Genomic DNA, 27815 nt, shown 5'->3' on the forward strand with positions numbered 1-27815 from the left:
GAAACACCTTTTTCTTGTTTCCTGTTTTTGGTTTTCGGTTTTCAAAAAAACAGAAAACCGAAAACCAAAACTGATGTCAAACAAGCACTAAGATTAAAAACAAGATTATACTTCATCTGTTTTTTTAGTTGACACCTTAGCTTTCTATTATCAACGCATACTTTTAACGATTAGTATCTCTAATTAAAAACATTGTAAAATTATAAAAAGTGAATATTAATTAAATATACATTGAAACAATTCAAACAAGACCCCATCATATTAATATGTTTTATCGTATCTATAAACACAAAACAAGTCAAAACATGTTTTGTGAATAGTGTACTGTAAAAGTCAAACATTGTCAACTAAAAAATAGGAGGAAGTATATGCTTAAGGAACTAATGGAAAAAGTCAAGGAAAGCATGAGATCATTAGAAACTCAAAAATCGATGGGTCAGAGTAGAGAATTCATTGGACTGTTGGAGTATCACATGAACACATCGTTAAGATTTCAGCAACTTTGTGGTGCAGCAAGCCACACCGTGAGGCAGGGGTTACTCGAGTTATGTGGTTAGGGGTTACTCGAGTTATTCAGTCAGGAGTTACTCGAGTTACTCGGTCAAGGGTTACTTAAGGGGTTCGGACAGGGGTTACTCGAGGGGTTCACTCGATCAAGGGTAACTTGAGGGGTTACTCGGCCAGGGGCGGTTACTCAGTCACGGGTTACTCGAATTACTCGGTCAGGGGTTACTCGAGTTACTCGGTTAGGGTTATTTAAGGTGTTCGGTTAGGGGTTACTCGAGTAATTTGGTTAGAGGTTACTTAAGGAGTTCAGTGAGGACCGGGGTTACTTAGTCAAGGTTTACTTAGTCAGGGGTTACTCAAGAGGTTTGGTTATGGATTACTCGAGGGGTTACTCGGTCAGGTTTAATTCAAGTAACCCCGGCAACTCGAGTACTCGAGTAACCTCGGCAGCTCGAGTAACCTCTAACCAAAAAACTCAAGTATCCCCGACAACTCGAGTAACCCCTAACCGAGTAACTCGAGTAACCCCTGACGCACGGTACAACAGGTCGCATACAAAAAATTGTGTAAAGATTTTTAAAGAACTTAATTATCAAGTCCTCTTAATAGAAGTATTTTCTGTAGGAATTTCACACATCGTTTTCCAATTGACTCATAATTCCTAAAGTGTATTTGTATCTTTATACTAAAGTTCTAAATTGAGTTAGGAATTTAGGGTTAGGATTCGGCTAAACTCTAAAAAAGCGGGCTTTGAGAGATCTATTGTACGTGGGGTCGTTTAAAGGTGTGTTCTAGACACATGATTTTCTTATGTATTTTTAAATTTAAATAAACTTATCTGAACTTATTTTAATTATAACTTGTATTTTGATAACCTTTATCAATCGCAAAACTTATTTTCTTAAACTTATCCTTTCTATCTTAGGGTCTGTTCCGATTTCCTGAAAACAACTGAACTGAATTGAATTGAACTGAGCTAATTAGGGTTGAATTGAACTGAGATAAACTGAATAGAGTTGAAATGAATTGTTTATAATAGAAGAAAATTAGAAATTGAACTGAATTGAATTGATTGGAACTGAATTGAACTAGACTAGATTGAAATTAAGCTGAACAGAACAGGCCTATAATTATTGAACTTGTAAATCTGAAATAAGTGAAAAATAAGGTGAATAGAACATGCTCTATATTCCTTGAGAAACTTGAGGTTGAATCTTAACTAGGTTGTAATAGGTTGTACGTTGCCCCTACTATAATTAATGGCTTGAACGAGTTAAAATCCGAAGTGGGTCGTGTTTTTCTTAGTGCTAGACACAAAAAGCTTTCCACCCTAACTTCTCTCGTGCACTATTGAGTTCTTTGAGTTTTAATTTTTAAAAATTCTAGCGTATTCGTCGACTACGGACGACTATGGACAACTACGATAGACTATAATAAGAGATTAAATCTGAACCGTTAGTATATCATTTATCTAATCCGAGCCGTCCAATCCAACACCTATGATACACAGTCATCAAAGGATTGATTGGTTAGTATTTTTTTTCACGCATGATTTTTTTTTCAATTTAAAGAAAATTGATTTTTAAAAAAATTAAAATTAGAAGAAAAAAAAAACCAAATTTTAAACACTTCATCTTCAACCGTAATTATTTTAGAAAAATGTTTTTAGCATCTTGAACCTTCATCAATATTTTACCATCCTTCATTATCAACTCAATAATGTTCATCTTTAACCTTACCCTCAACATTTATATTTAATCCAAACTCATCAATAATTGCTAATTTATAACATCAAAATTAATAAAAATAACTTCTAATATTTAGTAAAAAAATTATTCTCAAAATTAATTAACATAAGTTCGTCATAATCATGTTTATGCTTTAATTCATATTAATTTGAAGATTTAATCATAAATTTAATAATTATAATCACTTTAGTTAACTTAATAAATATATTTGATCGTTTGCATAATCATGCATTATGTTATGATTTAAATTATTTGTCATTGTTGAATGTTTGAACTCTCAAATTAAACAATATACCATTTTTGAAGGTGAAGCTCCCAAAGGCAATAGTGTTAAATTGATAAGGTGGTGGAGTGATTTTTTTTTTGGTAGGTGGTGGAGTAATTTTTTTTTTCTTTTAAAATAGATTTATTTATTTAATTAAAAAATTAATTAAAATCAAAAAAAGAACCCAGCATGTTCTAAGGGAGGAATTATATCTTTTCCTAAATTTACTCATAATTGATTTGCCTTTTTTAACAAAAAACTTATCTTTTCCTAAAATAAATGGTGAATAGCATTACAATTTTACAAGCCATACTAGGATCAAATCTTTCCTGACAATATATTTATTTTTTCTTCTTATATTTTTAATTTACTTATCTTAAATCAAATTTTTAAAATTAAATTTGTTTTAAAAAATTTTATATCATCAATTTTAATTGATATTTTTGTACAGTACAACTAATTAATTTTTAATTTTTTTTAATTAGATCTTTAAAAATATTTTATCTTTTTTGTAGCTATCATTTGTATTTTTGTAAGCTAACCTATATAAAGCATATTGTACTACTCCTTCCGTCCGTTAATTACATGTCTACTTCTTTCATTAATCACATAATAAAGAGAAATAGTCAAATAGACACATAAATAAGGAATAGAGGGAGTACTTTATAGTTATTTGGGATGGCCTATATAATACTCTAACATAGTGGAATTATATATTAGTTATATAGGATGACCTACAAGCTTGTTACATTCACCTTACTTTAATTTATTTCAAGCCTAATAATTTTAGATAAGTTTAGTTAAGTTTATATTAGGGAAAGTTGAAGATAATACATTAGTCTTAGTAATCATAATTTATTAGTGTACATGTTATCTACATGCATAATAATCAAGCTAAGTAGTTCCAATGTGTAGTATGTAGTCTCAATCAAGATTTTTAATGGTTATTATTACAGTGAGATTATGTAGTCCCAATTAAGTATTATAGAGTCCCAATATATTATATATGTGATGGTTATTATAATCAAGTTAGGCAGTCATAATAAGTGTTATGTAGGGCCTATTCACATTTACTTAATTTCAGTTCAGTTCAGTTCAGCTCCAATCAGTTCAGTTCAGTTCAATTCAGCTCCAATTAGTTCAGTTCAATTCAGCTCCAATCAGTTCAGTTCAGCTCCAATCAGTTCAATTCTATTCAGCTCCTAATTTCATTCTCTCATAAAATATTCATTTCAGCTCATTTCAGTTCAGCTCCAATCAGTTCAGTTCAATTCAGTACAGTTCAGCTTCAATCAGTTTAGTTCAGCTCATTTTAGTAAATGTGAACAGGCCCGTAGTCTCAACTCTTAATTAAGAATATTTGAAAGTTATTACAACCAGGCCAAATTAGGCAGTCTCAATTAAGTATTATAGAGCCCCCAAAAAATATTATTTGAAGGTTAATACAATCATATTAATTAGGGAGTCTAAATTAAGTATTATTGAATTTCAAATCTCCCAATGAAGAATTTTAAAGGTTATTAGTTTATTACAATCAAATTAAACAGTTCTAATTAAGTATTTTAGAGTCGCAATACAAAATATATTATTTGATGAAGGTTATCACAATCATATTAGGCAATTTCAATTAAGTATGATAGAATCCCAATATAAAGTATTTTAAGATTATTATAATCAAATTAGGCAGTTCTAATTAATTATTACAATTAAATTAAGCAGTTCCATTAAGGGTTTGTTCTGATTTACTGAACTAAGCTGAATTGGACTGAACTGAACTGAACTGAACTGAACTGAACTAAATAGAGTTGAAATGAATTGTTATGAAATTAAGAGCTGAACTGAACTGAAATGATTGGAGTTGAAGTGAACTGAACAGAACTGAAACTAACCTGAAGAGAACAGGCCCTAGGTATATTATGTAAATATAGTGTCAAGGTAGTTATTACAACCAAAATAGACAGTCCCAATTAAGTATTATAGAGTCCCAATAAAAATATTTGAAAGTCGTTACAACTTACAATAAAATTAGGCAATCCCAATTAAATATTATAGAGTCCCAATAAAGAATGTTTAAAAGTTGTTACAACTTACAATAAAATCAGGTAGTCCCAATAAAGAATATTTGAAAGTCGTTACAACTTACAATAAAATTAGGCAGTCCCAATTAAGTACTATAGAGTACGTGCCAATAAAGAATATATTATTTGAAGGTTATTACAATCATATTAGGCAATCTCTATTAAGTATTATAGAATCCCAATACTCACTACTCTAAACACTACTATTTTTAACGTTTGAGAAAAGTTACCTAAACGCTACTTCTAGTGCTAACCGCTACTAGAACCGCTACCTTGTCAAACACTCTCAAATTTTTGTATTAGTGTTTTAACTAGTCAAAATGACAATTAGTAATCACTACCTTAAACACTACCTTAAATTTATTCTGTTATTATAGTCGACCATAGTCGTCTGCAGTCGTCCGTAGTCGACAACTACGCTAGAATCATCCTCTTATAGCTGTCAAAATTCAAGCACGCACATACTTAAACAATAGGTAAGACTAGTCATCTACAAACCACAATAGGTAAGACTAGTCATCTACAAACCAAATTAAGTATAACATGTGATTTATTTTAAATTCCAAAGATACATGATTTAGAAAAAAATATATTGATGGATTATATTATAATAATCATATTATTACCTAGTCCCAATAAGTATCAATCTAAAATATTTGAAGGTATTACAATTAAATTAAGCTGTATCAATTAAGTATTATAGATAGAATACGAATTAAAAATAGTTGAAGTTTATTACAATCAATAGGCAATCCTAATTAGGTATTATAGAGTCCAATATAAAATAGTTGAAGGTTGTTAAAATCAAATTAGACAGTCTCAACTAAGTATTATAGGGTCCTAATAAGAATATTGAAGGTTGTTAAAATCAAATTAGGAAGTCCCAACTAAGTGTTGTAGAATCCTAATAATAATATTTGAAGGTTATTAAAATCAAATTGAAGGTTATTAAAATCAAATTAGGCAGTACCAATAAAGTATTATAGAGTCTAATAAAAAAAATAGTTGAAGGTTATTACAATCAAATTAGACAGTCCCAACTAAGTATTGTTGTAGAGTCCGAATAGAAATATTTTAAGGTTCTTAAAATCAAATTAGGTAATCCCAATTAAAAATTATACAGTCTAATAAAAAATTAGTTGAAGGTTGTTAATATTAAATTAGGTAGTCCCAACTAAGTATTGTGGAGTCCTAATAAGAATATTAGGTATTTAAAATCAAATTAGGTAGTCCCAACGAAGTATTGTAGAGTCCTAATAAGAATATTTGAAGGTTATTAAAATCAAATTAGGCAGTCCCTATTAAGGGTCTGTTCACATTTACTTAATTTCAGTTCAGTTCAGTTCAGCTCTACTCAGTTCAGTTTAGTTCAGCTCCAATCAGTTCAGTTCAGTTGAGTTCAACTCTTAATTTTCCTCTCTCATAAAATATTCATTTCGGGCCTGTTCATATTTACTTAATTTCAGTTCATTTCAGCTCCAATCAATTCAGTTCAGTTCAGTTCAGTTCAACTCCTAATTTCCCTCTCTCATAAAATATTCATTTCAGCTCAGTTCAGCTCCAATCACTTCAGTTCAGTTAAGCTCCAATCAGTTCAGTTCAGTTCACTAAATATGAACAGGCCCTTCAGCTCAATTTAGTTAAGTATAATTTAGTTCAGCTCCAATCAGTTCAGTTTAGTTTAGTTAAGTTCAGTAAATGTGAACAGGCCCTAAGTATTATAGAGTTTAATAAAAAAAATATTTGTGGGTTATTACAATCAACTTAGGAGTCTCAACTGGACCTGTTCTCATTGACTAAATTCAGCTGAACTGAACTGAACTGAACTAAGCGGCTGAACTGAACTAAAATGAGCTGAACTGAACTGAACTAAACTCAACTGAAATGAATATTATGTAAGAGAAGGAAACTAGGAGCTGAACTGAACGGAGCTGAATTGAACTGAACTGAACTGAATTGGGTTAAACTGAACTGAACAAATCTGAACTGAACTGAATTTCAACGTAAGAGAATAGGCCCTAAGTGTTATTGTCTAATAAGAATATTTGAAGGTTCTTAAAATCAAATTAGGGAGTCTGAACTAATTAAGCATTATAGAGTGCCAACAAAGACTATTTGAAACTTGTATCAAATTAGGTAGTCCCTATTAGAGTATTAGCTAGGTACTCCCTTTATTTTTTGTAATTATTTTTCTTGAACTAAACTTATTTGAACTTATTTTTCCTAACCGTAACTTATTTCAACTTATTTTTCCTAAACTGAACTTATTTGAACTTATCTACACTTAGGCCTTGTTCACTTCTCCTTATTTTTGCTGAATTGAAATTATTTTTACGGAACTGAGATTATTTTTGTTGAACTTAAATATTTTTACTGATAAATTAATTTTGCAGAATTTAAATTATTTTTACTGATTCTCTATTATATTACTTCTTTATAATTATTGATTTTTATTGAACTGAAATTAATTTTTACTGAACTAAACATATTTTTACTGAATATTTTTTTTTTAAAAAAAAGGTGACTAAATAGGGCCTTATTAGACCAAAAATAAGTAAAAATAGGTAAACAAAACAACTCCCCTAAGATCTTGTTCTCTTCACCTTACTTATGCTGAACTAAAATTATTTTTATAGATATAAAATTATTTCTACTGAAATGAAATTAAATTTACTGATTCTATATTATATTTCTAATTAATAACCTACAACCATGTATTTATAAACATATATATTTGAATATCTATGCAAAATTAGTTCAAAAAAAATGTGTATGAATATTACAAAATCCAAATATGTTAAGTACATGTTTTAAAATTAAAAAGCAAATTTGGCAAGCATACATAATATATTTTTAATATGTTTATAAGGATTAGAGAATATATGATGAATATCTTATTTTAAGATATACATATAATATGCGCTAAGGTTTGTACATATTGGAGAAATAAGAATCACCACTTGAATGTAATTCTAGCAACATTGCAATATTTTAATAAATATTTTTTTGGCAAAGATAATCAAGAATAGTTTTGGTTAAAATAAATCATCTTGATTCAAGGAAAACTAACCTTAAACATGAGCTGGGAAATTTTTTGCTTTGCTTTGAGGAAATCAAGGAAACTAAACTTGCCACTTTTATTTTTATTTTTTTATTTTTTATTTTTTTTTTTTTTGGAAAAATTGACAAGAATAATCCCAACTTTGCCTCATTCGCTCAAAATAATCCTAATTTCGGATTATTCTTTAATAATCCGAATTTTGATATGAATTTGCTACTAATGGTCCCAACCGGTCATTTAACTTGTTATAACAAGTTATATGACACGTGTCGGTTCCTTATTGGTAAAAAAAATAAAAATAATTTCTTTTTAAAAAGCCATTAAAAAAACTATTAATTAAAAAAATTAAGAAAACCATTCCACCAAGCTACCAGCCCCAACCACCTTCTTCGCTGCCCAGCTCGAGTGCTGTTGACACCTAAAAATGTCTCCCCAAAACCAAACCCGATGATGAACAACCTTTCATCGCCATTATTGGTCGGGTTGAGTATTTAATTTTTGGAGTGCTTAAATCCATATTTCCATTTCATAAAACCAACCCAAATTCTAGCCCATTTCCTCAAACCATAACTTATTTTCCTCTTTTTCGTGCCTTTAAACCCAAAATAATTCATTTCGTGTCCTTTAAAATCATTCATTTCGTGTCCTTTTTATAAAACGTTTAATCCAGTTTATTTTGGTCCATTATCTGGGTTAATGATTGAATAGTTGAATGGGGCTTTAAAAGAGCTTTCCAACGATATATTATAAGCCCAAATCCGAGTTATAACGAATAAGTTATGGCCAAAATATTAAACTGAGCCAAAACCGAACCTAAGCCCACCTTACCTACGACCCAATGATCACGTGGAGGGTCCAAATTATTTAATCCAATTTCTAAACCAATTAGGATTAATTAGAAGCTTCTATAAGTTTCTACAAGATCCTAATTATCCTTTTTGAAAAGATAAGATTAAAGAGTTTGAAATTGAATAAAACTCCTTTTTTTGAAAATCCTATTTCTATCCGAATTGAAAGACGTTCAAATATAGACAGATATTATTTTCGTGCCTCATATTTTTTATCCAAATTTTATATGGTTGGATAGCCCTTGAAATTATCTTTCCAATGATATATTATAATATCAATTCCGAGCTATAACGAAAAAGATATGAATTAAATAAAAAACTCAATCCAAAACTGACACCGTCTCACTATTTCGGCCATATCTTTTATTATAAATTTTTTTTTAATCTGATTCAAATTGTCTTAGAAATTAGACTTCAAGATCTTTCCAACGATATCTTATTCATCTTATTCCGATTTCTAGATCAAAAGATATGATAAAAACAAAAACCGCAAAAACTGCTGTCTATCGAGTTTTATTCCGATTTAATTCGGATCTTATCTTTTTTTTTTCGACCTCTCTTTTTTTTCTCTATAAATAGAGGTCATATCACCCTTTTTCAATCATCAACAAGCTTGATCATAAAATAATTCTTTCTCCCTCTTTAGCCTAAATACTAGCCATCATATATACTAGCCATCCTATTTTCTCAAAATACTTTCCCTAATTAAGCACTCCAAGGAGTTCATACAATACCTAAAGTTTTATACTTAAACCAAGGCGTGAAAAGGTAGAATTAACTGAGGGTTTGGACCAAATCAAATCAAATCTATTTATTTAATTTAATTTTCATTTGATTTATATTTTTATTGAAGTTACTAACAGTTTATTCATGATGTAGCAATTTAAAGGAACGCGCAGAATGTGAGTAATTAATCAATTTAATTACTCTTATTTTATTTTAATATTTCTAGTATCATGATTAGGGTTATTTTATTTTTGATTTTACTAACGCTATTATTGTTAAATTTCTTCCAATATTAATGTTTTTTTTATTATTTTTATGATCACCATATTGCATGTTTAAAGGGAATATGTAATTGAAAATCACGCCTAATAAGATAATTTGCACAACCGATTTAGGTTCCTTTTAATCTTGTTTCTTAATTCAAGTGATCACAAATAATTTAGAATTATATGTTGCATTAATATTCAACCAATTTAGCTTAATAGATTGGAGCAAATTGAATCTTTGTTTGTATGCCTTTGAGATCGCAGGAATTACTTTTCACTATAAGAATCGAGTAGAGGCCAGTACGGGCGAATGTGACTCCATGACTCACTTCGTACCATCATCCCCGATCCTCCTTTCATGGTTCCGAACCATATGGAGTTAGTAATCTCATGGATTATGAATGGGGTGTAACCTTCACGGGTCAATCGTTGTTGCCTATCGTTGTCCCTTATTCGTGGTTGCCTTTTATGATCCATGAACGGTTTACAAGTTCCTTAAAAACTTGTTGGCGGCTCCCTACTTTCCTTGTCCCTAATCGTATTATGTCAATTCCCACTTCCTATGAGTGCCAAGCATATTCACACATGCTTTAACGTAGGCGCATTTCAAACGACGCCTACAAGTGCCCAACCCTTGCCCCCAACTCCGGCCACGCGCGTAACCCCTAGTCAGCGTCGCGCCGTCCCCCTCCCTCTGAAACACCAACCCTCCTCCCTCACGGAACCCTTTAAAATCAACAGCCCACTATCAAGTCAGCTACTCAGCCGCCGTGTTTCTTCTCTACTCCCTTACTTTCTTACCTTGTTATCAATGACCCACTATCGCTGATGATGTTATGGCTCTTGTTATTCGCTTTTGCGACGGTGGCATGTGGTTTGGGCGCTGAAATATTAGGAAAGATAAATATTGTGAATATAAGATAAATATTGTGAATATATTTTTGTGATTATCTTTAGGTTATTTGGCCTTGCCCCCCAAGTATCCTACTCTTTATATACTTTTGTATGTGGTTGTTATATGAATGAGAATTACACAGAGAATACTTTAAACCTAATTTAACATGGTATCAAGAGCCTTGTGAGATCCAAAATTTTTTTCTTGAGCGTTGTTTTTCATAAGCATCGTTCGTGTTTTTTTTTTTCAGAAATCAGTTTTTTTTGTATTATTTTTTTTCGTGAGATTAAGAGATGCCAGGAGGAGAAGAACGCAAAACAAAGGTGGATCTGACGTTCCACCTTGGTTCAAGTGATGGGCCGGGGAATGTAATTACCCCTGTTCAGCTATGTGGTGATAATTATGATGAATGGGCGAGAGCTGTTCGTACTTCCTTGAAGGCGAAGAGGAAATACGGTTTCATTGATGGTTCTGTGGCTAAGCCAACGGACTCTAAAAAATTGGAGGATTGGGTGGCTGTTCACTCAATGTTGGTGTCTTGGTTGTCGAATACGTTAGACTCGACGATTCGTTCAACCCTTGGTGATTATGACGATGCGAAATTGCTGTGGGACAATCTTCGAAATCGCTTTTGTGTTGTGAGCGGAACTCAAGTTTGTCAATTGAAGACTGCCCTGGCAGATTGCAAACAAGGAAAAACTGAACTCATCTCTGTCTACTTTGGCAGATTGTCAAAGATATGGGACGAATTAACAACATGTCACGGTTCCGGTTTGCAAGTGTGGTAATTGTACCTGTAATATTGTTCAGCAGGTTGAGAAATTGATGGAGGACGATTATGTTCACCACTTCCTTATTAGCTTGGAATCTTCATATGCGGCTCTACGGGCTCAACTTCTTGCCCAAGATCCCTTGCCAACGGTGGACAAAGCTTATCAACAAGCTATACAAGCTGAGAGATTGCGGGGAGGGGAGGTGCACCCTCCCATCGAGGATAGACAGAGTGCAGCGGCTTTCAAGGTGCAGGGCAGCAGGCCTAGGACTGATAACACCGATAAATTGTGCAATCATTGTAACAGGGAAGGTCACAATGAAACGGGCTGTTTTCAAATACACGGCTTCCCTGAATGGTGGGGGGATCGTCCTCGAGGAGGGCGTGGATCAGGCCGTGCAGGCAGCACGACTGGCAGAGGTGGCGGCCGTACAGGTGGAAGGGGTAGGGGGGAGTTGCTCCTCCTGCTCGTGCGAATAAAACAGGTAGACAGCTTGCTTCACAGTCCACGCAAGGGGCTGCTCCAACTCCTTCAGACGGGGCAGCTCTTGCAGGGGTTACGAGTGCGCAAATTCAACAACTTCTTGACCACTTAAGTTCTATCAAGCCCAAGCTTCACGGTAAGAATGAATTGGGTTGGATTATTGACACCGGAGCATCAAACCATGTGACTTGTGATCTTTCTTTATTGTCAATTGTGACAAATGTGAGCTCCTATCCGGTGGGATTGCCGGATGGAAACTATGCAAATGCATCCAAAATTGGATCGGTGACATTGCAAGGAGGCTTAATTATTCATAATGTTCTTTATGTGCCTCAACTAAATTGCAATTTAATTTCGACAACTCAATTATGTGATGAATCGAATTGTGTGATGCAATTTACTAATAAATTATGTGCTATACAGGACCTAACGACGAGGAAGGTGATTGGAGCAGGTGAACGAGTGGATGGACTTTATTATTTCCGAGGTGTTCCTACGGTGAAGACTTTGAAGATAGATGGGGATCATTCAACAAAGTTGTGGCATCAACGGTTGGGGCATCCTTCGGGAAAAGTACTACAACAACTTTCGTTTTTGAGTCATAGTAGTAGTAATTTTAAATCTTGTGATGTATGTCCTAGGGAAAAACAACATAGGAGTAGTTTTCCTATAAGTCATAATAAAGCTAGTAGAATTTTTGAGCTTGCTCATCTAGACTTGTGGGGGCCTTACAAGACTCCGTCATCTTGTGGTGCTCACTATTTTTTAACTATTGTAGATGATTATTCTAGAGGTGTGTGGACTTATTTAATAAGCAATAAAACGGAAGTTGAATATATGTTCTATAATTTTGTTGCTATTGTGAAACGACAATTTTCTCAAGATATTAAAGTTGTTCGTAGTGATAATGGTACGTAATTTAATGCTTTGAAGAAGTATTTTTTTGACAATGGGATAATTTTTGAGACCTCGTGTGTGGGTACTCCCCAACCGAATGGGCGGGTTGAGCGTAAACATCAACATATTTTAAACGTTGCTAGAGCCTTGAGATTTCAAGCAAACTTACCTATCAAATTTTGGGGGGAATGTGTGCAAAGTGCTTGTCATTTGATTAATAGGACCCCATCTCGTTTGCTCGATTATAAGACCCCTTTTGAAATTTTGTTTCACAAAACACCTCCTTATGAGCATATTAGAGTGTTTGGATGTTTATGCTACGCTCACAATTTAAAGAGTAAGGGGGACAATTTTGCAAGTCGAAGTCGAAAGTGTGTCTTTATCGGCTACCCGTTTGGGAAAAAGGGGTGGAAAGTCTATGATTTGGAAACACGGGAAATATTTATTTCAAGGGATGTAATTTTTAATGAAAGTGAATTTCCGTACCTTAATACTAGTGAACACAACAATTTAAAGTCACCAAATGTGTCTTGTGATGTTGGGTGTGTGAGTGATGATGAGTGGTGTATGGAAGAACCTTGTGTGTGGGAGAATTATGTGCGTGAGGAAGGTGAAAAAGGAGCAGCATAGGGTACCGCAGGAGGGCTGCGGCAGGAACCCTCACGCCGCGACCAGGGTGCGGAGGTAACTGCCTCAGCAGACCATCCCGCAGGAGAGCTGCGACAGAACTCCTCATGCCGCGACCAGGGCGCGAAGGAGACTGCCTTCCTTGAGGAAGGGCGGGCAGCTTCTTTGGCCAATGATGAGACCAGTTCAGCCCTTGAGGAAGGGCGTGCAAGGCAGCAAGAATCTCTTGGGAACACAACAGCTCATGAGCAAGAGCCTCGGGGTGATGAGGTGTTGGGTAAAGGAATGAGAACAAAGATTCCTTCAGTGAAGTTTCGTGATTTTGTGACACATACTATTCGAAATAAAATTCCATCTACTCCGTCTCAACGTTCACCTGCGACATCACTTCCCTCAGGTACTGTTTACCCAATAACACATTTTATTGATTCTCACCGATTTTCTATGAAACATAGAACCTATATTGCTGCTATTACAGGAGGAAATGAACCCAAGAGTTTCAAAGAGGCTATGAAACATGAGGGTTGGAGAAAGGCAATGGCAGATGAGATACAAGCACTCGAAGAACAAGCTACTTGGGTGTTAGAGAAATTACCTCCAGGCAAAAAGGCGCTTGGAAGTAAGTGGGTATACAAAGAAAAATATGATGAGCATGGAAATTTATAGAGGTTGAAGGCGAGGCTAGTTATCTTTGGCAATCATCAAGTCGAAGGTCTAGACTACAATGAGACGTTTGCTCCAGTAGCAAAAATGGTGACAATTCGAACTTTCCTTGCAGTAGCGGCGGTGAAAAATTGGGAAGTTCATCAAATGGATGTTCATAATGCATTTCTTCATGGTGACTTGGAAGAAGAGATATATGAAAATTCCCCCTGGTTTTGAGAAAGATAACTCTGACAAAGTTTGCAGGATGCAGAAATCGTTGTACGGGCTTAAACAAGCTCCAAGGTGTTGGTTTGCTAAGCTTGCTACAGCTTTGAAAAAGTAAGGCTTTAAACAGTCATATTATGATTATTCTTTATTTACTCTGACAAAGGGTAAAATGCAGCTCAATGTGTTAGTATATGTTGATGATTTAATTGTTGCTGGCAACGATAAAAATGCTATGCACAGTTTTAAATCATATCGGGGAAATTGTTTCAAGATGAAAGATCTTGAAGTGTTGAAATATTTTTTGGGGCTAGAGGTAGCCCGAAATAAACAGGGAATTTTTATTTGTCAGAGGAAGTATGCATTGGATATTATTACCGAGGCCGGTTTACTTGATGCTAAACCTGCTGAGTTCCCTATGGAACAAAATCACAAATCGATCGGGTTTTGGTTACGGTGGATGTGGTACAGTGGTAAAGGTGGGTGTTAAGCTGGGGAGGTTAAGTGGTGGTTAGGTTGGTGTTGATGGCTCAAGGAAGGTAGGGTAGTGGAGGGCCAGGAGGGGGCTGGGTCTTTGGTGATGGTGATTGGTGGCGTGATGGTTGACATTCCTTTTTTTTTTTGTAAGAAACTGTTAATTTTTTTAACAATAATTAAGTGTTAGTTAGTGACGAATAATCATGTTTTTATAAAATTAAAATTAAATCTTATTTCTGTCCAATCATGTAGTGACACATGTAAATTAAAATTTGAAAAAAAAAAAAATTACCTACCCAATAGGTTACCGGTCACTTGGGACCATTAGGAGCAAATTCATATCAAAGTTCGGATTATTAAAAAATAATCCAAAGTTGGGATTATTTTGAGCGAATGAGGCATAGTTGAGATTATTCTTATCAATTTTTTCTTTTGTTTTTTTTTCTCATTTTCATTGTTTTTTTATTTTTGCTTTGTTTGTTTTTTTGGTAAATAAATGATTTTTTTTTCCCAATTAGTTTTTTTCTTATTTGAGATAATTAAGGATATATTCCTTTAAAATATCCCAAAAAAAACACCCACTATATTTTTCTTTTAAAAAAAAGAAAGTAAGTAAATTTACCTAAAATCACACCCACTATAGCGTCCGGTTTCAATTTTTTTAATTTTTATTATATTTTTAATGTTTATCCATCTTCAACCCATGCACATAGCTTCAACATTCAATAATGGCGGATGATTACTCATGAATTCGTATGACCAATTAAAATTAAAACGCAAGATAAATCATACCACTTCCTATAATTAATCCCAAAATATATTAAATGAAATCTGTAATCAAATGATCATATTTATATACAGTTGATTAAATTGGTTAAAAACTATAAAATTATTAAAAAAAAAAAAAAAGAAAGGCAAATGTGGTGATTATACATTTTTATTGATTTCATATATACTTTGATAATTTATGGTCATGTTTTAGTTGAATAATTGAAGTTTGAAGATAAAGTGTGTCATTAACAAAGGTTGAAGATGAAGTGTTGGAGGCTATGAAAAAGGGGACGAATGCTAATGAGTACAATTTATGAATATTATAATTTGGAAAAGAAAAAAAATTACCCCCTAAAAGGAAGAAAACAAACAGGATTTTGATGACTGGTCAATGACTGGTTGCTGACTGGTCACAACTTAAATGATGTGTAAATTAGATTTTTAAAATTTTTAATAATGTAATATTCAAAGGCTAAGATTAAGCAACAAACCAAATAAACGGTCCAGATTTAATTTCTTAGCATAGTCGTCCATAGTCGTTTATAGTCGTCTGTAGTCGACGACTATGCTAGAAGCTTCCTTTAATTTTTATTTCTGCAAAACTACGACTCTAAGTTCCTTAAACTTGTTTTCTTCAATAAACTCACGTCAAAGATCTGATATCAGATGATGTAAGTCTAAATACACTCACCGGAATATAAAGGTTGATGGATTTAAACTTTTTAAAATGGGGTACTCACGAATTAAACTCACGAAACGAGTTTGATAACAAAAAACCAGCAACACACTCAAAGTTCGGGATATTAGGCAAAAACTCAAGACACTCTCATGAGTCTCATCAAAGTTCACCTAATCTTATAACTAAAGAACAAACTCAAAGCTACACTTTAACTCGAGACAAACTAAAAGCAAAATGCTAAAAACACTTGAGTTTTTTTTTTAAAAAATTAATAATCAAAATCTATCTTCCTCTTGTTATTACCTCCCTATTTAGCAAAATTACCGCTTAGTATCTCTTAAAACCGTCACATTAATTCAGTGGTCATAAAATCTGTCACCTATTTAAATGGGCAGTTACAAATTGGCAATTGAGAGTAACAATAACTCCTATAATCACACACAAAATCACGGCTAAATAGAGAGGAAGTTAATTACTTCTTTAAGTCTAATTACAAAAATAATAGATAAAGCAAACTTAATTATATAGCCCAAAAAAGCAAATGGGTCATTCATACATAAATAACACTCCTTTGTGTTCTTCAAGTAATCTCCCAAAGTGACAAATTCAGGCTTGAGAGCAAATGGACTTACTCCAAGAGTTTCAAACACAAGGGCAACCGGTTCTTGATCCATGTAGCTTCTTAGTGGGTTGCTTGATCTTGGATCCCTTCCTTAATAAATACTTAAAATGGAGATTGATGTTGAGATTTTTTTTATGATCAAAACCCTAAAAATTAAAAACAGAAAAAAAAAAAAAAAAACAAACAAAACGTTACACACAATTCATTTACGTATATTTATTGGGTATTTTTGAACGGGTGGCTAATTATGACATATAAAGAACATTGATAAACAATTTTGATTTTGTGAGTTTTAATTATAAGTATAATTTTGAAAATTAATAAGTATTATAAAAATAGATTTGCATAATTTATAATAACATATCTCTAAAAAAATATACATGTATTAAAAAGTTATACATAATATAAATACAATTGTAATACATTGTAGACATTTAAAATAGATCTAAATGAAAATAAAAATATTTAATATGGTGCAATCGATGAGATTTAATTTTACCATGTGAGCATGTTGTGGTGCCTTTTTTTTAAGGAATGACATTGTAGAAGTTTAATAGTAGATTAGAACAAAGCAAATAAGCATTTTTATGAACATTATTCAATATTCTTTATTATTAAGATATTACAAATATTTCTTAAAATAATAAAAAAAATTACAAATATATTTGACATGCATATATATATATATATATATATATATATATATATATATATATATATATATATATATATATATATATATATATATATATATATATATATATATATATATATATATTCCAAACTTTAAAGCAAGCTAGCATAGGTGATACCATACATGTAAAACACAATGATTTTAAGCGTCTTATGAGTTTGTGTCAATTTTGCTAAAAATGTTCTGCAAGCGTTTCACTTCCTCAAGACTTATATCGGTGATTTGTGAAGCTATTTTCGCCGGTAAACTACCACCAAACAAGGAGGTGGAAGTTATTTGCAATCCTGGATTTGCCCCATTCAAAGCAACAAATGCTAGAGCCGGAGTTTCACCAACATTTGTTACGAAGTGAAGCAAGTACGGTGGAAATATCACTACATCGCCAGCCTCTAATCTTTTATAATACGCGACATTGTTTGCATCAATTATCCCTGAGATTATTGTACCATGTACAAGAACTTGCATTTCTGATGTTCGGTGAGAATGCGCAGGGATAATTCCGCCCACCCCCAAGTCTACCCTTGCCATGGAAAGGCCTAGACCATTTAAACCTGGAAATTGATCCACAAGAGCAAAAGTTACATTGTTTCCGAATAAATTTGTGGTGTCTTTTTCACCACGAAATCCAGTGAAAACAAAGTCATCTATAGTGACTTTAGTCGGATCTTTGCAAGGAAATCCAGCGGGCCCCCTAGGAAGACTACGATCTGCAATACAATAATCGGCTTCAATAATAGCATAACTAAGTGAAACTGAAACAAACAAGATTAAAAAAAATGCAAGACTACGCATTTTGAAAGCTAAAGATGGCTAGCTAGCTACAATAAAAAATGTTGCTAATATATGGTAGTTTTAGATTTTTTAATTACGTTATTGCATCTCTTAGCAAAGAAATGGGTTATATATACAGGATTTTGCTGCTCCACATAATTATGGAAGTGGCCTGAAAAATACAGCAAAGACAAAATTAAAGATTTCCTTTTTAAGACAATTGATCAGTCATGCTCATATACAACCATATTATTAATACTACTAGTAAACACATATCTAGTTTTGCACGTAAACCATGCATGCAACGGTGGAAATGATTTCACATGCATTAGGAAAGCTAAGGATATTATATAATTGATAAATATTGGTCCCCATCTATCACACCTGATATCGAGAGAGAGTTCACTGCAAAAGTTCAAAAGATGTTGAAGAATAAACCTCTTTAAGTGTCACCACATTGGTTGAGGAAGAGAGCCTTAAACACTTTATAAGGCTAAGGGACTACTCCTCTTATTTCCATATAGTTTTGGGGTGGAGCCTCCTTTGATCTTGTGAAGTAAACTCACTCTCTTAGTTTGAGGGTGCGGCCCAGACCCGCGTTTAATAAAAGCGGTATATCTCAAAATCATAAGGTGTTAAGAGTAGTCTCAATCAACCTAATTAGCGTTATAAAGTAACCAGTACCATGAAAAGAGAAATATAATATTTAAATGTGGCTGTGTTGCTAAAAAAATATTAAAAAACAAAAAAAGAAAGAAAGGAACTAGATGTTTATTTAAATAGGTAGATAAAATATTCGATTCCATTTAAGACCAAATTTTTAAGTGGTTTTGGATTCAAATTTTCTCGACTTGGAGACCATAGAGGTTTCTTCTGTTTGATCCAGTTTGGCCAATCCATTTTTTCTAGGAAATTTTGCAAAAAACCACCTTTTATAAGCAATTTTTTGCAATAAACCACCTTATAATTTTTTTTTTTTTTTTTTTGCAAAAACACACCTTAATCAATTTTTTTTTTTTTGCAAAACCATATCTTTATGTCGGAAAATGGGGTCAAACCCTATTTTCCCGCGTTGACTACCCTAACCCCACCCACGAAATCCTCCCCAGCCCAATTCATGAAATAACCCCCTCCTTCGCTCCACCCACGAAACCGCCTCCCCTCCTCATCCCCACCAGTGAAATCAAACTCCCTTCTTTCCACCATCTCACGAAATTTGGATTTAGGGTGGTTCGAGTGTTAATTTATGGTTGAGGGAGTATGTCTAAGAGTACCGACGCTGACAGTGGAGGGGAGAAGGGTGTATAGGGCTATTGAGGAGGGTTTAGGGTGGTCAACGTCGTTAAAGGGTTGTGTTTAGGGTGGTCAATGCTATTAAAAGGGTGTGTTTAGGGTGGTCAATGCCGGGAAAGGGTGATTTTGTGGGTGGAGTTTAGGAGGGAGGTGGTTTCGTGGGTGGATTGGGGTAGTCAACACTGGAAATTGAGGTCAAATCTCATTTTTCGGCATAAAGGTATTGATTTGCAAAAAAAAATTGTTTAAGGTTTGTCATTGCAAAAAAAAAAAATTATAAGGTGGTTTATTGCAAAAAATTGCTTATAAAAGGTCTTTTTTTTGCAAAATTTCCTTTTTTCTATAACCCTTGAAATGTGTATACGGAGACAGAGAGAAAATATGTCATTCTCTCCAATCTCTTGCACAGCTTTAAACATATTTTCCATTTGATTCATAGATGACATATGAGTCGGGCATCGTGTCGTGTTGGACTGTCACGGGCCATACATCACCATGCCAGGAGGTGGCTTGTATCGTGTCGTTCCAGACTTGGTGATGGCGGACCATGTCGTGCCAGGCCACCAAATGACACACCCCGACCCACTTTCCCAGCCCATAGTACGACCCACGTGCCTCGTGGGCCGGTCCGCGGGCCAATTAAATAATTTTATTATTAATTAATTAATTTTAATATTTTTATTTTTATTATTTATAGTTCTTTATATTATTATGGCTCTATTTATAATTTTATAATATTTCTTTTTATTGTTTTTATTTTTAGTATTTATAGTTTCTTTTATTACTTTTTATTATTGTAGGTCATGCCGGCGGGCCGTGCTAGCAGACCAAAAGTTCGTGCCGCCCGCGGCTCGTGCTTGGTTAGTGCCAAATTTTATTTTTTTGTTTACGGCACGGCCCACGCCCCACCCCTCGTTCCTCATGTCGTGTCGTGCAGCTAGCGAGCTCGTGTCGTGTCGGGCCGCTAGCATACTGGCTCGCCCCATGCGCAAATCCACATGACATATGCTGATATACACATTAAAGCCTCACATATGTAAAGTAAAGGGTATTCTTAGAATCAATGCAAGGGCCTGTTCTCGTATTATTATTTTCAGTTCAGCTCTAATAAGTTCAGTTCAATTCAGCTCCTAATCTCCTTCTCTTATAAAATATTCATTTCAGTTCAGTTCAGCTCTAATAAGTTCAGTTCAGCTCAGCTCATTTCAGTCAATGAGAACAAGACCCGACTACTTCCTCCGTTTTTTTAATATTATGTCACTTGTCTTTTAGCAAGAGAAGTTTCACAAATATTGCACTATTTCTATTTTAAGACAAAAAATATCTTTATTCACATTGTAAATACCCAACATACCCTTATTTTTTACACTTATTATTTAGGCCCCGTTTACGGCACCTTATTTTTACTGAATCAAAATTACTTTTGCTGAACTAAAATTATTTTTATTTAACTAACTGAAATTATTTTCACTGAATATTATTTTTCAAGGTGAAGTGAATAGGGCCTAGTCTGCTACATTACATGGACACTTTTGTATTTTTTTTATCTTTTTTTCGCTTCCTTTTTCCCAAGTCTCACTACAAAATTTATTGATCCGAACTTGTATGGTGCAATAATAAAAAATACTTTCTCCGTTCTTTTTTTATTGCACCATAGGAGGCTGACACAAGTTTTTTGATAGTGGAAAAAAGGATGAGAGAGAAAGGTAAAATACAAGATTGTCTGTGTGATGGTATACATAAGCTGAATAATCATGTGTTGAAAAGTAAGGGTATATTTGGTATTTGTAGTGTGAACACAAGTATTTCTTTTCCAAAAATAGGAATGGTGCAATATTTGTGATACTTCCTTATAAGGCAAAGTGGTGCAATATTAAAAAAACGGAGGAAGTATAAAATATAAAAAAAAAAAAGTGGAAATATTATATATTGCAAATTACAGATTTTTTTTTTATTATTATTCTAAAGTTATGTAAAGGAAAATCTGACTTTACTACCACTAAAAAGCACCACGTATTTTGACTTTTTCTACCTATTTAAAATTTTATTTTATTTTACTACCAAAAAAAAAAAAAATTGCTACCACTTCACGGTTTTCATTCTGGTTCCATATTAACTTATTATTACAAATTAATGATTTTTTAAATTTCTCAATTAAGTTATTAAAAACCATTTAAGAATAAGCTAATGAACATAATGTTCCTTTTTTTTTTTGGATATTTTGAGGGCCACACAAAAGACGAAAGTGACAATCGATCCCAGAATTTCTTAAAATCGGGGAAAAAGCTATAATCATTTGAGTATCTCTCAATTTTGATGGACCATAAATGTGGAATAGTAGCCTTCGCATATACTACTCTACGTGCACGCATGTATGCAATGATTAACAAATAATCTTATGAATTTGTGAAGACTAATTAAAATCGTAGAAATTGATATGGAGTGAACCTAAAGTGTTAATAAGTATAGAAATATATAAATGTAATAAATATTGTACCTACAATTGTCAACCCAATAAGGGTAGGTCTGTTCTCTTCAACTTAATTTTAGTTCAGTTTGCTTCAACTCCAATCAGTTTAGTTAAGTTCAGCTCCAAGCAGTTTAGTTTAGTTTAGTTTAGTTCAGTTCAGCTCAGCTCAGTTCAGTAAAACAGAACAGACCCTTAGGTCTTGCATGTATAAGCTAGGTAGACTTAGGGTCTGTTCACATTTACTAAATGAGCTAAACAGAACTGAACTGAACTGATTGGAGCTGAACTGATTTAAATAAAGCTGAAATGAATATTTTATGAGAGAAGGAAATCAAGAGCTGAATTAAACTGAACTGAACTGAACTGAACTGAATGGAGTTGAACTGAACTGAACTAATTGGAGCTGAACTAAACTGAACTGATCGAACTGAAATTAAGCTGAAGTGAACATGCCCTTACTTTAATTTTAATTTTTTGAAAGACGGTTAATCTGAAAGTAACTTTAAGTAAGTTTTATGGTAACTTCTCTTTCTGGGATAAGTTGTAACTTTTAATTTGTAATAGGTTTGATTTTATTTTAATATACTTTTTCTAATAAATACATATTATAAAGACTACTCCCTCCGTTTTTAAATACTTGCTCCATTTCTCCATGCGTGGAGTTTTAGGAGAAATTGGAGAAAGTAATAAAATATGGAGGTAGTGGGGTAGTAATTGAGAGAATAAAAAATTGAAAAAAGCAAAAGTAATGAAGAATAGAAGGAGAGAGAATATTATGTTGGGTCCATTAATTATGAGAAATGATTTAAATATTGTAAAAACTTTCCGAAAAAGGAAATGGAGCAAGTATTTAAAAACGGAGGGAGTATATGATTCATGTAATATATTATAAGTGTTTTTTCTAAAGATAAACTTTATGTTAGGAAAATGGCATAAAGTAAATTTTAATAGTAACTTTAAATACTTTTAGAGTAACTTTAACCCGTCATACAATAACTTAATGAAAGTCTATCTCACACAGGAATTTTTGCAATAATACAGTAATTGCACTTTATTAATTACATCGCACGACTCGTTGTTACTAAATTTTATGAAGTATATAGGGACAAAATTGCATTACGAATTCAACAATAATTGTACACCAATATTTTTATACTTATACCAATGTTAAGGTTAAGTTTGTGGGTTTTATATTAATAAAATAAATATCTAGTCTGATATGCCCGTCCTATTATTAATACTACTTTTGTAAATGTAAAAAATAAATGTATACATGTACATATATATGTTACCACAATGAATTTTTTCTAATTGAAATGAAATTTATTATAATAAAAGTAGTAAAGTTGAAACAAAGTGAAAAAATGATAATATTATAAGAATAGTTTTAGATAAAGTATTAATTCAATATTTACTAATCATTGTTCTTTTTTGCAAAGAAAATAAACAAAATAAAATATCTGAAGATATGTAAAAATATTCCAGTTGTGTATATGGAAAAAAATATTATTGTCTCTACAAAATAAAATATATGTAAAAATATTCCAGTTGTGTATATGCACAAGTCATATGTAACATCTTGCTTTGTACATTTCATGGCACATATAATGGACCCTTTTGCAGAAGCATAAGGTATACTATCCTTACGACTCAACTCTATTAGCTTTTGAAGGCACTGAGTTTTACTGATTGTAATACCATGAGACATGAGAAGATATCCTTTCTTAGAGTCTTGCATCTTGAACTTGTCAAGAACCTTATCAACATAAGTCTCTTGATTAAGTCCAATCATTCTTCAAGATTCACTTCGTGGATTTTGATTCCCAATATGTACTCAACATCTCCTAAGTCTTTCATATAGAAATAACTCTTTAACCACTGCTTGACTTATTCAAGCATTGATGTATCATTTCATATGAATTGTATGTCAACTACATACAAGACCAAGAAGATCAATTGCTCCCACTAAACTTCTTATCTCTACAAGATCCCTTTTCGTTCTTTCAAGGAAATCAAACTGTTTGTTTGCCTAATCAAAAAGAATGTTCCAACTCCCTGATGCTTACTTCAATCCATAAATGAATTTATGAAGTTTGCAAAACTTTCTAGGAATTTATGGATTTCAAAACTCTTAGGTTGTATCATATACATACCATCCATTGAGAACATTTCATGAGGTGATTTTGATCTCCACACCTAGAATAATCTGAATATGCTTACACAACTACTAGGTTTGACCCTATATGTAAGACTATCATGGACTAACACATCTTTACAGACATGGAGTCCATTCTGGATTTCTCGGCTTTAATCCATTTCTTGAGTTGGCACTTGTCCAAAGCTTGCTTGTAGGGCATGGGTTCCCACCATTCCAGTAGGAAAATTTTAGAATCCACCTTTTACTAGACTTCCAACAAACTGTTTGTTTTAATACTAAGTAACCTACGATAGGTATAGGCAACAATAGAATTATTTCTCTTCAACTCTTTGAAGCCTTTCATTCAAGTGGGACAATAGAAGCCTCGCTAGTTGAATTAGCTTGCTTCGACATATGATTTATCAAATTAGTTGATTTCATACGCCCTCTTCTCTGATGTAGTATTATCCACATCCACTTGTTGCTCGTCCCGAATCTCATCAAGATCTAACTTTATTCCCACTTGGCTTTGTAGGAAGAGATTTCTTTCTATAAAGACATTATCGCGAGCAACAAACACTTTGTTTTCTACGCGATTGTAGGAATAATACCTCTGATTTAGGGTCTATTATGTCATTTTTGTAAATATTTTACATAGATTCATAACCCTTAATCTTCTCTTAGAAAAGATAATTTTGGAATATTTCCAGTTCATAACTCTTATGACATATTTTCTACTGTTTTGGTTAAATTTCTTGTTTAGTATATTCGCAATTGTTGTTATTCTGATTCATATCCTCAAAACAATATTTGTAAATCATTAAATCTTGGATCGAACCATGGCAAGAACACATACATTTGTTTTGAGTTTATTGTAATGTTTCTGTATTGTGAATTAATTCAACAATTCCCTTAGATGATCATTTCTTTTGAGTTAAATATTTATTACAACAATCATATTGTGGTGTTAAATTGTTTATCTCAAACTGATTTTACATTTCATTTTGGAATTTTGAACATTTCAATGATTCCAAGCTTTACTTCATTAAGTAATTATCAATATAGTAATTTATATCGTTAGTAGAAGCAATGAAATAGTTAAATCTCTTTGCTAATTCTTGAACTTATGGTACACACACATCATATGTATGAGTTCCAAAAGGTCATTTTAGCTCTTTTACCCTTTCAACTAAAAGGCAACTTGGCCATCTTACCTTATCAAGCATGACTTCTAATTCTCAAGTGATTCACATTCATATAAGAATAAGAGTCCATCCAATTATTACTTTGGATGTGCAAATTGGTTATGTGACCTAACCTTACTTTGTTATAAGTAAGTTTACTTATATCATCTAATTTTATTTTGTGATCAACTTATGTTAATGTCATAAAACAAATTTAACTCATATCTAACATAATGAAAACAATTTATTACCTTGGTCATGGACACTTGTCCAAGCCTAGTAAAATCAATCAGTATTCAAAACAAATAACTGAAATATTGTCTCATTAAAAACGAAAATAGGTCTAAAATCATCATAAATTCAGAAATTAAAACTACGAAGCTTCCTTGGTCACTCGAACACTTCTAGTGCACCCTTAAGCTTCACTTCCACGCTAGCCTCACTTGTTTGCAGTTCCTTTGCAACATTTATAATGTTAAGCACTGCAACTTGGTATCATATACCTAAGTGAAAGTTAAAATGTTTATAACATAATACATGAGGTTGATGCTCCATTCTTCTTGAGGAAGACAAGGTATTTTTGGCAATTGCGCTTTTAATGCCCCTTCTTTTTCCAATAAAAGCATTCACTCTCACTTTCAGCCTTGGGTTTAGGAATCGCCTTAGGCTTTTCAAGAGCCTTGGAAACTTGATTTCCCTTGCTCTTGGCACTAGCCTTTTTCCCCTTCTTGTTGAACCCCTTTGTTGGGGTTTGGTGAGTCCGACTCACCGCGGAAAGAAACCCAAAAACAAGACCGCACTTGCAATAAATAAAACCATAAACATAATTAAATTAATCACAAGATTAAGATAGAACGATTACCTTTTGGAGCGTGCTTCGCCCAACCGAATGGGCTCTTACTTGAAAGCTAGCTCCAAAGCCTCCAAAGTTGATCCACCCGCACCAGCGAATACCGACAAGGTCCAATGTCTTAGGGTTAGCAAGACCCAACCAATAAAACCCGAGTAATTGAGTTCAAAGGCTTTCACTAAATGTAATACATTTTCCAACTCGATCTTGAGCTCAAGGGTTTTCACTTACTAGTGATGCCCTTTGCAACTCTTACTCAAGCATCATTTCCAATGCCCTTACTATGGTATTTATAGGAAATGATGAGAGTATGATTGTCTCTCCCATCAATGTGGGATAGTGGGATTTTCACATTTTATTTTAAAAGCAAAATAAAACTATTTAAGCAAGCTAGTAATAAATCAACAAGTGTCAACTATTCATGAGAGAGCAACTGAGGACCACTTGGAGAGGGGGGGACCAAACTTACTCCCCACTCTCTTCCTCTCCATGTGCCACATGTCCTCCCTAAGTTCCACTTTCTTCTCCTTGCTCACGGCCTAGCTACCCACGCCATGACCCGCGACATAGCCCTGCTACCCGCACTTGGAGATGCGGGCTGCTGCTTACGGCTAGCAAGCCACGCACTCTGAGTGCTGGCTGCTGCAGCTTGCTGCCCTTGGATGTTGCGGCTGCTAGCAATGGTGCGCTAGCACGCACCAGCCATCCTAGGCTCGGCTTGGTGCGCATGCTAGCCACCATGCTTGTGAATTATGCCCCTAGCACTCGGATTGCTCAGGGCACTCTGATTCTAGGGTATTTTGGGAATTATGTTGATTTATTACTATTTGCGCGTCTCGTCTTTTATTATTTCCGACTCGACTTTCGACGCTCGGTTTCGACACTCTAAGCTCGAATTTCCGACGTCTAAATAAATATTGGTCGGTCGACTCACTAATTCCTTCCGAATTAATTTGTTGCTTCTGTTCGTTGGCTGCTAGGGTGTGACCCGAACGGTTCAGTCAAGATTAAGCTGTAATATTAATTATGCATTAATATTACTGATCGGAAGCGGCCTCCACCCAGGCATTCCGATCACTTGACCTTAATGAATATATTAGCTTTCTAATAATTCTGAACCCACTATCACAATAATACACTTGTTCGAAGGACACTATTCCTTTCACCCTTTCCCTTTTGGATCATAAGAAATTCCTTCTTAGGTTCCTTAGGGATTTTCTTTTTAGCACTAACCAGCATTGCATGCAATTGATTCATAGTATTTGTAGTGGCAGTCGTGTTGAAGTTCATGATAAACTAGTTAAAACTTTTAGGAAGTGAGTGGAGAATGATGTATGTTGCCATCTCATCACTATATGGGTGCCCCAGTTTCTCCATACTTTGAATGAGGCCAATCATTTTGAAAACATGATCATGAACTGTGGCACCCTTCTCTATCTATCCTACAATCTAGAATCTCGCGATGGAGCTCATACCTTTCAACTCTTGCTTGTTTCTTAAACAAAGCTTTGATTTCTTGCATGATTGTATATGCATCCTGGTCCTCAGAACTCTTTTGAAGACTAGGCTCCATAGTAGCAATCATTAAGCAAGTGATCGGCACAGCTCTATCATGAGTTTCCTTGTGCTTCTTGACTTCTGACGCAGTTGGATTTTCTAGCAGAGGTCCTGGAAATAGGGTGTCAATGACATCCTCTCTACCTTCAGATTTCAGAACAAGCCTTAGCATTCTTTTCCAAGTGGAAAATTTTTCTCCTGTCAACCTATCCTTCTCAAGGAATGGTCGCAAATTGTAAATGTTGTTGTTATTGTGATTACGGCTA

The 27815-nt window shown here is 33.6% G+C and overlaps 1 protein-coding gene across 1 annotated transcript; it reads right to left on the reverse strand.

Moving 5' to 3' along the window:
- Positions 1 to 17437: 17437 nt before the first annotated feature.
- On the reverse strand, positions 17438 to 23613 carry LOC110699075 (auxin-binding protein ABP19a-like). The gene is made up of 2 exons (XM_021876568.1): positions 23412 to 23613; positions 17438 to 18039 (listed from the first exon to the last, which is right to left on the reverse strand). The coding sequence occupies exons 1-2, from the start codon at positions 23611 to 23613 to the stop codon at positions 17438 to 17440; spliced, it is 804 nt and encodes a 267-aa protein (XP_021732260.1).
- Positions 23614 to 27815: the final 4202 nt, after the last annotated feature.

Source organism: Chenopodium quinoa, unplaced genomic scaffold, assembly GCF_001683475.1.
Source record: "Chenopodium quinoa cultivar QQ74 unplaced genomic scaffold, ASM168347v1, whole genome shotgun sequence".
Taxonomy (NCBI): Eukaryota; Viridiplantae; Streptophyta; class Magnoliopsida; order Caryophyllales; family Amaranthaceae; genus Chenopodium; species Chenopodium quinoa.